This window comes from Lates calcarifer, linkage group LG19 (genome assembly GCF_001640805.2).
Source record: "Lates calcarifer isolate ASB-BC8 linkage group LG19, TLL_Latcal_v3, whole genome shotgun sequence".
NCBI lineage: Eukaryota > Metazoa > Chordata > Actinopteri > Centropomidae > Lates > Lates calcarifer.
Window position 1 is genome coordinate 20,571,149 of NC_066851.1, and position 12,179 is coordinate 20,583,327.

Here is a 12,179-nt window from a genome sequence, read left to right on the forward strand (position 1 = left end):
TCATATTCACTGTATTGTCGCTTCCGTAACGGTTGTTTATCCAGTTAGTGTGAAGGAAAGCGTGAATTTTATAGTTGATTTTGCAGAAAAATAACGTTTTTAATGCTCATACTTAGAGACCACAACCGACTGTGAACGGGATGTTTTAATGTTTTTGTTTGTCAGCTCGAAATGGCGGAAGAGAATCAGCCTGTTAGGTATTAACAACATGCTCGTTACATGCCATTTTCAGTCACTCGGAAGCAGTGTCAAGTTTCATTATTGACCTTTGACATTTCAAATGGAGCCACATGAATACTTGGTCTCCCGTGGTGCAAAATGTGTGCTCTGTGTTTACATTACTGCAAGACAGGAAATGCATTTGTAGGCAAATTTGTCAGTGAATTTTAAGTTTGTCTTCTCAGGTACTGCGGTAACCATTACAGTTTACAATCCATAAGTCTGCATTGTTTGCATAAAAGTGCATATGTAAAAGTAACTGTGGACAACCAGGAAATGATGTTGTTTCCCATCATAAGCCTGGTGTACTATATGTATATATAGTTTCCTTTCTGCTCTTTCCTCAGTGTCATCCCTGATGATGAAGGTCAAGAAAAGTTCAAGAAAAGTGAACATGTTGCTTTTTACAGGTATGTGTTACAGTATAACAATTTGCATTCACAAATTACTCTACAATCACCCTCAATTCACTGTGTTTTGCAGAAGATGACATTTGTGTCATGTAGAAATTGTCCTCATGTCAGCACCTTCCTAAAGTGTGTGTGTTTCTTTGTAATGTTTTTTTATCGTCACTTTTGAGGCGACAGATGCAGGGTCCAAACCTGCAGTACCGGGCCCTGTTGGACACCATGGTGCTCACAGAGAAAGGGGCACGCTTTGAACTGTTGGAGCCTGACACACAGGTCTGAACACAACTAGTATTACTGAGAATCAAAACTGAGGATGATCTATTTATACACATATTTAACATAATTTAGGCAGAAGGTCCTCTAAGTAATCTCTGATTTTTTGGTCTTCTAGTTGTGTGTATTTTTCTGCTGTCTTAGTGTTAAAATTATTTATCAGAAAAAAATCAAATTCCATAAATTGCATGTTTGTTAAGAATTTGTGTGATTATGCAGGAAGCAATATCTCAGTGGTAGGTGCACTTCAGATGTTTTGGTGGTCTGTTGCCTGTATTGTCCTGTTATATATGAACTACACCTTTTAATTCTACATTTTAAAAAACCTCTTTCTTTGCTCTTTTCACAGACCAGGCTGCTTCTTTCTGTCTCACCTTGCAAAAATGACACTGTAAGGATATTGATAGATGAACTCCAGCCCATTAAATCACGCTACCGAGTTCCAGATGTAATAACTGGGGAACCACAGTGTGAACAGTAAGAGCTGCATCACTTCTCCTTTCTTATTCTTATCCGATGCACTAAAAGCTTTGTTCCTGTGTTGTGTTTCATGTCCATGAGTCTCATGTAATGTTAGCTGGCATTGGAAAAGGACTGAGAAATCATTTACAGTTCATCGATTTAGGCTGGTTAGGAGCTTCTCTCATAGTGGAAATTCCTCTCCATCTGTTAATCATAATATAGCTTTTAAGTTCAAATTTAGCTGTTGAATTTCACTTTATTTCCAGGAAACATTCTTGGTTGAGATGTATTTTCTCTGTGTCACAATTTTACATCTGTGGTTTAAGATTGTGTTTGACCTTTTCCCCTCATCGTCTGGCAGGTTGAGAGTGGAGAGACAGACTAAGGACTCTGTTACCCTTTCTTGGTCTTCAGGACGTCATCAGGTTCGCGTTTGGCATTTTCCTTTCCAAGTGGAGATCCTGTGTGAAGATGAAGTGATGGTCACATTTAATTCTAAAGGCAAACTGTGGTTTGAGATGCTGCAGGATCGAGCCAGGTGAGGATTTGCTGGGAAGGGTTGTGTGCTTGAAAACAAACTAATCAACACATGATTTAATTGCTTTTCTTTGTGTCTTTCCCCTCAGGGCCACATCTCATGACAGTGAGGTGAGAGTACATCAAACTCCAGTATAATATTACTCCTGCATGAAGCCCGACTCCCTCTATAAATACCTTTGTTCTTTTTCTCTTTGTTCCACTGACAGCTTGAAGAGGACGCCCCGGGTTTATTATGGAGAGAGACTTTCAGGCAGTTTGTGGATATCAAAGCTAATGGTTTGTGTCTGCTGTTAAATATTTTACAAGGCAAACTTTGAAATGTTTGCCATTTGGATAGTTTTGGTTTCATTTCCTGAGCTTGTTAAAAATCTACTCCTGGGAACTTATTTCCAGATCCCAGTACAATGACTGTGAATGGAATGACATTTGAAAACTACCTGTCAAAATGATCAGTGTAAAGTGATGACAGTAATGTGAATCAGAACTATATTTGCATAGTATTTTTCCTAGCTTATTTTACAGACTTTATGAAACAAACAAACAAAAAAGACATGGTAGTTAAAATGGTTGATACTTTAGCCAGACAACTTGACACAGTGTCTCTCCATAAAGCCCACTTAGAACAAATAACACATAATGTTGTAAGAAACTGTTAGATGACACTTAATGGCTTTCCTAATAATGTCCCAGAAAAGAACTGGCAATTGAACTGTAATTTCTCAAGATGGTTTAAGTTTCCAAAAAGCAATCAATAGGATTTACTTCTATACTAATGAAAAAGAAGCACATGAATAAAACTTAAATACTTGTTGTGCATTTCCAGGTCCCAGCAGCACTGGGGCAGACCTCTGTCTTCATGGTTTCAGTCATGTATACGGCCTGCCAGAACATGCTGACAGCCTGCAGCTCAGAGACACCAGGTACACTCATGTACATGAGCAAAAAGCAACATGTCTTTATTTGTAACCATATGATTTATGCATTAAAATGTTTCATTTCACAGAGACGGTGAACCTTATCGGCTGTATAACTTGGACGTCTTTGCCTATGACTTGTACAGTCGTTTCGGCCTGTACGGGTCTGTGCCACTGTTGGTGGCCCACAAAGTCGACAGGACTTTGGGTGTGTTTTGGCTCAATGCATCTGAGACTTTTGTGAACATACATTACAGTCCCACTGACCATGAGGTAACCCTCGTTACAGTGCTGTTTTCATACAGTGTCTGTCTACCTGTCTGCTAAAGCTTTCAGGAGCTCACAATAACCATCATAATGTCAGATTCTTATGGTGTTGCTTTTGCGAGTCCTCCTAGTTAACAAAAGACAGAAAACAATTGTTTAAATTTATTAAAAGCAGGATCTCCAAGGTAAATAATTTTAGAAGAGATGCAGAAATGTTCATTTATAACCACATAACAACCCCCTACCTCAACCAGGATGAGCAAACACCCCCAGTGAAGAGGAGGCGGCTGCAGCCGCAGACTGACGTCCACTGGCTGTCAGAGAGTGGTGTGATTGACTGCGTGGTTCTCCTTGGGCCCAGTCCACAGCAGCTCTTCAGCCAGTATGCTCAGCTGACAGGTGTGTTTGCAAGTGAACTGAAGCCAATTAATCTTGTTAACATTCTGTGTGATTTTGACCGTGTGCTGGTGAATTACCCATCAAAACTGTACTTTCTAACTATTTCTTTCCCCGTCTGTCAGGATATCAAGCCCTGCCCCCTCTATTTGCCCTCGGGTACCACCAGTGCCGCTGGAACTACGATGATGAAGCTGATGTGAAGGCTGTGGATGCTGGATTTGATCACCACAACATCCCTTATGATGTTATCTGGCTGGACATTGAGCACACAGATGGGAAGCGTTATTTCACCTGGGACCCTGTTCATTTTCCAGATCCAGCCGGTCTGCAGCGCCACCTAGAGAAGAAGAAAAGGAAGGTCAGTTTCAGGAACCTTATTCTGCTTTTATATGTTACAAGTTTCAGTTATTTATTGCCAATGTTTTTTATGTCTTCTAGCTGGTTGTTATAAGTGATCCCCACATCAAAGCTGATCCTGATTGGTCCCTGTACTGTGAGGCCAGAGATGGTGGACATTTTGTCAAAGACAGAGAGGGACAGCTCTATCACGGCTCATGCTGGCCTGGTAATGTTTGTTTAACTATAAAGACACAAAATGACACAATGAAATCTTCACAGTTAAGTCTGAAGAAATGCTACTTTGAAAAAGCCTCCGCTGACATAAAGATAAATCAAAATTACATATAGTAGCTATTAATTGTATCTCCCTCCATAGGTGAATCCTGTTACCTTGATTTTAGCAGCCCAGCCACTAGAGCATGGTACTCCAGATGCTTCACCCTGGAAAAGTACAAAGTGAGTGTAAAAATAATCACAGTCAACAAATGCTTTGACACTTCAGCACTTTACAGAACAACAGTTAAAATATTCTCACATAAACTCACAGCAAGCAGGTTTGCTGTTGTTGAAACATTTACGTCTGATACAGGGAACAACACCATCGTTATTTGTGTGGAACGATATGAACGAACCGTCTGTGTTTGACGGGCCGGAGCAGACGATGCCGAAGGATGCAGTGCATTATGGCGGCTGGGAACACCGGGAATTGCACAACCTGTACGGCTTTTATCAGGTGAGTGGGCTTACTTAGCTTATTTTCATACAGGTCAATATTAAAGCTGCCGACATGTAGTATTTGTCCACTTTTATGACATTAATATTGTCTGTGCTGGAAGACTTGGTTCCCCAGTTTATCAGGGTGGAAAAAAACATAACCTTAGACCATTAAGTAACACTAAAACCGGTGTGACTTGTTTTCTCAAAGCACATGGCCACAGTGGAGGGTCTGATAACTCGGTCAGGTGGCTCGGAGAGGCCTTTTGTCCTGTCACGCTCCTTCTTTGCTGGGTCACAGAGACTTGGTGAGTTATTAAAATGGAAAAACGTTAAAGACATTTTCATGTATTTATGCTTAGATCCTCAGCTATGATCTTTATTGTCACTGACTTTGTTTGGTGTACAGGAGCAGTATGGACAGGAGACAACGTTGCCAGTTGGGGATATCTGAAGATCTCAATTCCAATGCTTTTGTCTCTTAGTGTGGCAGGCATAGTATTTTGTGGAGGTGAGCGTTCTGGTGCAAAGCACAAACTGTAGTAGTCTGTTACTTAAAACTAGTTGATTAATTTAGTTAGTGTAAATTTAATATAATAATGTGTTGCTTTTATGTTGTTTTATGTCCTTATCACTGCTGAATCTCACACTTTAAGTTGCAGTCTCTTATGTCCTTGATCCCCTTTGTTTTAGCTGATGTTGGTGGCTTTATTCGGGATCCGGATCCAGAGTTGCTGGTTCGCTGGTACCAGGCAGCCGCCCTGCAGCCGTTTTTCCGCGGTCACTCTGCAAATGTGACAAAACGTCGGGAACCCTGGCTGTTTGGAGACAAGGTTACCGCTGCAATCCGCACTGTAATCCAACAACGGTACTGTCACAGAGAGGTGTCAGCCATAGGAGATTCAAGAGATGTGAAGCAGCGATAAAGAAATTAGAAATGAGCATTTTTTTGTCCACAGTGTTTCCAAGTGTGTCAGCAGTATTAAAGGACAAGAAGGAATCATCAGCAAGCCTCAAAAGATTGTTTCACCTCATTACCACATTTAATGTCACAGTCAATATGCAGAACTTGAGGTGCATTTAACAAGACAAAATAATACTTAAATGATCCTCATGGAGATAGTGAGTGAGCTTTAATATCTAATGATGAAGTCAGTAAAGTGTGGTAAGTGACCTGCCTCCTCTGTGCTCAGGTATTGCCTGCTGCCCTACTGGTACACTCTGTTCTACCAGGCTCACACCTCTGGTCTGCCTCCACTCAGGTTAGTGCTGCTGCCATCTGCTGTTCAGCGTATGTACTGCAACTACAAACATCAGTATTAGTCCTATGGGAGTTTTTCAGGCACTAGACGTTAATATTGTTCTGTTGTTTTGATGATGTAATTTTAGCAAAAAGTTAAGGAAACACTCATTTCATTTAAAACAGACCTCTGTGGGTGGAGTTCTCACAAGATCAGAGCACCTTCACTGTGGACAACCAATATATGATTGGTGATAAATGCCCCTTTAATTTTGCATTATCACTAAGCACACCATTGTTGTTATCACATTTGTGTTTTTCAGAGTTTAACTGTCTTTGATTTCACACAGGAGGAGCACTACTGGCCTGTCCTGTCACCGAACCAGGTCTTCAAGAGGTCAAAGTGTCACTTCCTGGATCTGGTGAGGTAAATCAACTACCAGCTAATATATTTATATGTTCTAATATATTCATCAGTGCGGATGTTAAGGTTTGTTTCTGTTTTAGATTTGGTATGATGTCCACTCTGCAAAGGTGCACAAAGGAGGCGAGACTCTGAGTCTTCCAGTCACCCTGGACACAGTCAGTGTTTAACATGATCCACACAGTAGAGGGGGTGGTTTTTAATTCAGATTACAGTTACAGTTATTGGATTCCTTTCCATTATTTGAAACTGAAATAAAGCCTAAGTTACATCATGGAGGGAAGGTGTTTCCTCTGTACAGGTACCTTTGTTCCAGCGTGGTGGCTCAGTGGTCTGCAGGTCAACAGTAAGTGGCTCCTGTACGGCCGAACTCCAGCAGCTGCCTCTCTCCATCACTGTGGCTCTAAACCCTCAGGTAAATGTAAAAATATGTAAATATAAACCAATGCACAAGAAAAATATAAAGGTCTATACAATGTCATCCAACTTAATCCAACAGTCCATAACAGAGGAATGAGCTAAATATTAGAAATGCAGAAGTGATATGGCTTAAAAAAGCTCTGTGTGAATTATCTGCATGTCTTTCAGTTCCATAATTAATCCAGACTGCAACTGACAATTATTTTCATTAACAATTAATTTTCTCAATATTTAATTTACTATCATATATGTTGAAGGAATCACATTTTAGAAACTGAAAAAATGAATGAGAAGCTTAGTTGTTTTCCGTTGATCGACTACTTCATAAATCAATATACTGACTAATCATTGTAGCTCTATATTTAATACAATTTGGTGTCTTAATACACATAAGTTTGTTGCAGTAGGTGCTTAAGTGTTTGCATGCATTGAAACAAACTAATGAATGTAAATAGTTGTAGTTCTTTTGCCTGTGTTTTAACTAAAAAAAAGACCATTGCTGTATTGATGCACAGGTAGTTTGTACCATACTTAATCAGTTCTGCAACCTTTAAGTAAATGAACTCTGTGTTTTTGTGCTCAGACTTGTGACATTTGTATCATTTAATTAGCAAAGTCCAGACTGCAGTCCGTTCTCTCCACAGGGTGCAGCTGATGGTGAGTTATACCTGGACGACGGCCACTCCTTCAGCTACCGTGACAGAAAGGCCTTCTGTCTGCGCAGGTTCAGCATGCTGTCAGGCCGGCTGCTCTGCCAGTGAGTCACACTCACACCTCCTCCTAGAGAAGGGTACAGTTTTAGACCACATGTAAAAGGAGCGAAAGGAAAAACTTTGTTTTTATTTATTTTTTGGTTGTACCCATAACTGACGTGAAACTTCAGGGCTCAAGTGAACCTCAAATAGTTTTAATTTTTGAAATGAAAACATTTAAGACATAATGGTTTCATGTCTGTTATTGATGCTGCTTCTCTCAGTGCTGCCAGTGAAGAAGGAACATTTGACTGTGACACTGTCGTACACTCGGTCACCTTCCTGGGGGTGAAGAGCAAACCGTCCACTGTGACTGTGCATGTGTCAGGTGAGGATCTACATGACACATACACATATTCACAACTGTCCAATTGTGGAGGCCAAGGAAAACTTTGTACACCTTTTCTTTTTAACACCAGGTGCTAAAGACACTCCTGCTGCATTTCAGTACACACAGACCTACTACAAACTGACAGCGAGCAACCTGAACCTCAGAGTGGCGATGGACTGGGAGATACAGATAGTTTAACTGTGTGTGTGTGTCAGCGACTTTTCCATCCACTGTGTTTGTTATTCCAGATGGGAGAGGTGAGGAGAATGTCAGGTTAAAATCATCAAAGCTATTTTAACAGCAGTAAGTTTCCAAGTATAAATGGTACTACTTTTACCCATTTTCTTTTTGGCTTATTAACAATTACATATTTTGTCCTTGAATGATCATGAAACTACCAGTGCTAATAATTATGGATACAAAATTATGTCTGATTTTAAAACAATGGAGTGAAAGATTCATCCACTGAATAAATGACGCTCTGATGTGCAGCTTCAAATCTTTCTCGCTGTAACAGGCTTATTTTTACCAGGTTAACTAAAAATCTAGTGACAAACCACTTTGTTCAAAAGTATTGTGTTGTGTGACCTGACCTCGTCCCAGAGCAGGTGTTTGCTTACTTAAGAGTGGCACAAAATAGTACAATAGGAAATGCAGGAATAAGCTGAATTCCTGTATGAGACGTTATAAGGAAACTGCAGTGTGTGCTAAGAATCCGAGCAAAAACAAAAGTTACAAACTGCTCAGGGAATTTCTTCAAATTTGGCACAAACATTCACTTGGACTCAGGAATGAACTGATTAGATTTTGGTGGTCAAAGGTTAAAGGTCAATTTAACTGTGACTTCTCAAAACACGTTTTTGGCCATAACTCAAGAATTCATACGCTAATTATGACAAAAAAAATTAACACAAATGTCTAATAGGATAAAATGATGACGTAATGGCATTTCATATCCAAAAGGTCAAAGGTCAGCTTCACTGTGACATCACTGAACACTTCTTTTCATTATTCAACACTATAACTCAAAAACAAAAAGAGATTGTCACCATATTCCTGCAACGTAGCATACAACCACAAGTTGGTAATTGTAGTTTAGTATTGTGTTAGCAAGCAAGTAAGAAAACTTAAGTAATGTACTTCTTACAACAAAAGTTACAAACTGCTTTAGAGGAAAATGAAATGAGATCAGACAGAGAAAACAAAATACAAGGAAACGTGTATAATCGATAAAGTTATAAAACATCTAGAGGAGCCAGCAGCAAATTGACAGTAATTTTGATGCCTGAAATCGTTACGTATTATGTGTTTTTTTCCAGAATTAAATTCATATTTAAAAGGAAGACCCACCTCTGAAGCAGCATATAGACCATCATGTGTGACTGAAAGTTATGATTGTCTCACTATTAGCTGCTCTGTGGTGATCATCTATACTGTTAAACAAAAGCCAAAACATTGGATTGAAGTTGTTCTTTTCCAACCAGTACTAAAAATGGATGATACTCCTCTTCATAGCATTATCCTGCTCTAGTTATGCTGAGACTGCTCAATGCTGAGCTCCATTGAGAATAGGTTTAAAGGGGTTGAATGCCTTCTGCTGAGGCAAGGCATCTAACGACCACTCTTTACATGCCCTCTGGCGCGGCCCGCTGGCCTTTGTGTCACCCAACAATGATGGCACCGCAGCACCACAGCCAGGGAGAGATCATTGTTCAGTACGACCAATGGGAACGCAACAAATAGACGTTTATGTGATGTGTGAGTTTCTGTGCATATGCGTGTGTGTATGTGCATGGTAACGCAAAGGTGAATACATGTGGAGTGAATGTTTCTTTCACATCAAGCCTTTGCATCTACTCTGTGACGAAGGGAAGGGGGACGTCACACAAAGAAAGAGCCAATCAGACATTAGCTGTTTGGATTTATGCCAGGGTTTTTACGCTTGTAAGACTTTAGTACAAGTGGCAAAAGCCAGTTTTTTAAAAAAAAAAAGTCAGCTGAGACGAGATGCCCTATACACCGTCTGGCTTTTTCTGCGACCGGCTGATCCGGGAACGAGAGAGGAGAGACGGGGAAGGGTCTCTGAACAAGCCCCTCCGCTTCAACGGCCAGGACTTCAACACCCTGAGACAGGAGTACCTTCAGAGGAAGAACCTGTTTGAGGATGAATCTTTCCCAGCCACTGTGGAGTCTTTGGGCTTCAAGGAGCTCGGACACAAGTCCAACAAGGTCAAGAACATCGTCTGGAAGAGGCCCAAGGTAGGAGGGGAGGGTGGGTTTGGCACATGGAGAGGTGTGTTGATGGCAAAGTTAAATAAAGAGGGGATGGATCAAACATGTGGGAGGTGGGGTGTTATGTTTCATACAAAGGAAATGGAAATAATCACATTTTTCCCATCTTCATAAGGGATTATTTTATGGTGAAAACTAACTACTGCTGCAGTGGGACTTTTCCTGGCGACGCAGATGTCATCAGAATACTCCCTACCATCCCTGGACGGATTGGATATTGTCTCAAGTGTCATGGCATTTGTTTCCTTTTTTTGGCATAATGGCTCTAATATTATAGATGTTGTATCACTTATCTGTCTAATTTTGCTCCACTTGGTTTTTATACAGCCCAAAGTCACAAGTTTCTCTCAGAGAACTTTACAATCTGCACAGCGAAGAGCAGCAGTCTGTAGACTAGCTAAATGAAATAGAAAGCTAATATGAGATTGATCCTTAACTCCTCTTTGTGTTTATTATTGTCTGCAGGAAATCTGTGAGAATCCTCAGTTCATTGTTGGAGGAGCCAGTAGGACAGACATCTGCCAGGGAGATCTTGGTAACGAAGTTACTAAACGAAGTTGCATTACAACATCTCAACTGACATTTATTTTCTTCATCTTGTGAAGTTTCACAAATTAACTCAAAGCTTTTTTATCATTTATTGAGTTCGCTATTAATTTTAATTAACCTCAATCTAATTACTCTCTTGAATCAACCTTAAAATGCTGAAAATGCCGGCATCTTCCATTTCGGGGTGTGAATCAACCATCTCTTGTTATGTGGTAGCATATTCATTTTTCATTAAATACTAAAGGCAGGTTGGGAAAAGGAGGATATTATAATTAACCTTGACTGAAACGCATTTTCCTTTGAGAGCATTGAAAGACCCTGTTTGGATTTGATATACATTGTGACAGAACTACACATGGACAGATGGTGAGCTGTATGTACTGTATGCAGTCACTCACTGTAGTGAACATTCGGTCTGTATTCAGGCAGCTCGCATCGATCCCCCGCACACGGCCTCTCTGCCTGCAGCGGCCTCCCCATATTGTGCTTACTCTTTTGGAAGGGAATCCAACCAGCAGCACTTCTCATTGTTGTCCAGTTCAGACTGCAAATAAAGGGGACCAAAGGGACAAAGGTCCTGGCAGACACGGTTAACCGTTCTCTGTTGAAAAACTTACATTGTTTTCAGCCCAGCAGCTAACACACTGTCACACACCTGGACAATCAGAAAACTCCAAACGTCAGCACTCAGTGACGGTCTTTTCCTCCACCAAAACAAAATACATCCATCAGAGAAGGTCAATATATCCACCAAGAAGTTAAAATAATTCATAGGGCCAAGAGAAGATGAAATCATCCCAGCTATGGTTACAGTTTGTTAGTATGATTATATGATTTGTGGAAATTATTCCACAAAATGAATTAAATGAAACGATGTTTTGTGCTCAGGTGACTGCTGGTTGCTGGCTGCCATCGCCTGTCTCACCCTGAATGAGAAGCTTCTCTACCGTGTTGTTCCTCAGGAGCAAAGCTTCTCAGAGGGCTATGCCGGCATCTTCCACTTCCAGGTCAGAAAATGTACTCCAGCAGAGCATCCTGATATTCAGCCCTTTCCTTCAGCATTTCATCGTCTTTAAGTCAAGTCATTGGACTTTTTCTGTAAATACAGAAATTAGATTAAGATACTGAACCTCAAATTGCCCCTGATGGCATACCACGGCCTCGTGAATGTGTGTGCATGTGTTAGAGCACTCTCTATACATAGAACACACACTGTATGAATGTGTGTGTGAATGGATGAATGGGACCTGTAGTGCTGTGAGTGGTGGACAAGACTAGAACAGTGCTATGCAAATGCAGTTCATTTACCATTTATCCTGATGAGGAACCTTTCGATTCAAGTCTTTAAAGTCTGTAAACATCGTTTGAAACTCAGCGGCTTCTCATCCTCTCAGTATTTGATGCTCAAATTTTTTCCCTCCTTCTGTCTTTCAGTTCTGGCGTTATGGCGACTGGGTCGATGTCGTTATTGACGACCGCATCCCCACCTTCAACAACCAGCTGGTCTTCACCAAGTCCGCCGAGAGGAACGAGTTCTGGAGTGCCCTGCTGGAGAAGGCCTACGCCAAGTGAGTGCACTGTGAAGGATAGAAGAGCTTTTGAACTGGGTGTTTTCTTTTTCTCTTCCTGCACAC

The 12,179-nt window shown here is 40.8% G+C and overlaps 2 protein-coding genes and 1 long non-coding RNA gene across 3 annotated transcripts in view; 2 read left to right on the forward strand and 1 right to left on the reverse strand.

Moving 5' to 3' along the window:
• On the forward strand, nucleotides 1–8,207 carry ganc (glucosidase, alpha; neutral C). The gene is made up of 25 exons (XM_018666268.2): nucleotides 1–197; nucleotides 567–629; nucleotides 800–902; nucleotides 1,252–1,379; nucleotides 1,726–1,902; nucleotides 1,991–2,012; nucleotides 2,111–2,180; nucleotides 2,728–2,824; nucleotides 2,908–3,091; nucleotides 3,340–3,484; nucleotides 3,607–3,842; nucleotides 3,923–4,049; nucleotides 4,200–4,279; nucleotides 4,413–4,556; nucleotides 4,749–4,845; nucleotides 4,947–5,048; nucleotides 5,231–5,405; nucleotides 5,731–5,799; nucleotides 5,964–6,028; nucleotides 6,128–6,204; nucleotides 6,285–6,359; nucleotides 6,503–6,616; nucleotides 7,266–7,378; nucleotides 7,598–7,701; nucleotides 7,793–8,207. The coding sequence occupies exons 1-25, from the start codon at nucleotides 172–174 to the stop codon at nucleotides 7,900–7,902; spliced, it is 2,703 nt and encodes a 900-aa protein (XP_018521784.1). The 5' UTR covers nucleotides 1–171; the 3' UTR covers nucleotides 7,903–8,207.
• Nucleotides 7,312–12,179, reverse strand: part of LOC127143646 (uncharacterized) — a 6,803-nt gene continuing 1,935 nt past the window's right edge. The window contains exons 4-6 of the long non-coding RNA XR_007815213.1: nucleotides 11,854–12,122; nucleotides 10,944–11,641; nucleotides 7,312–7,401 (exon numbers count right to left, since the gene is read on the reverse strand). This is a non-coding gene — a long non-coding RNA (uncharacterized LOC127143646). The remainder of the gene's footprint in view (nucleotides 7,402–10,943; nucleotides 11,642–11,853; nucleotides 12,123–12,179) is intronic.
• The window catches only part of capn3a (calpain 3a, (p94)), a 13,883-nt gene continuing 10,312 nt past the window's right edge, over nucleotides 8,609–12,179 (forward strand). Inside the window, exons 1-4 of the mRNA XM_051078367.1 lie at nucleotides 8,609–9,963; nucleotides 10,462–10,531; nucleotides 11,434–11,552; nucleotides 11,980–12,113. Coding sequence (XP_050934324.1) covers nucleotides 9,712–9,963; nucleotides 10,462–10,531; nucleotides 11,434–11,552; nucleotides 11,980–12,113 — 575 coding nt within the window. The 5' untranslated portion in view covers nucleotides 8,609–9,711. The remainder of the gene's footprint in view (nucleotides 9,964–10,461; nucleotides 10,532–11,433; nucleotides 11,553–11,979; nucleotides 12,114–12,179) is intronic.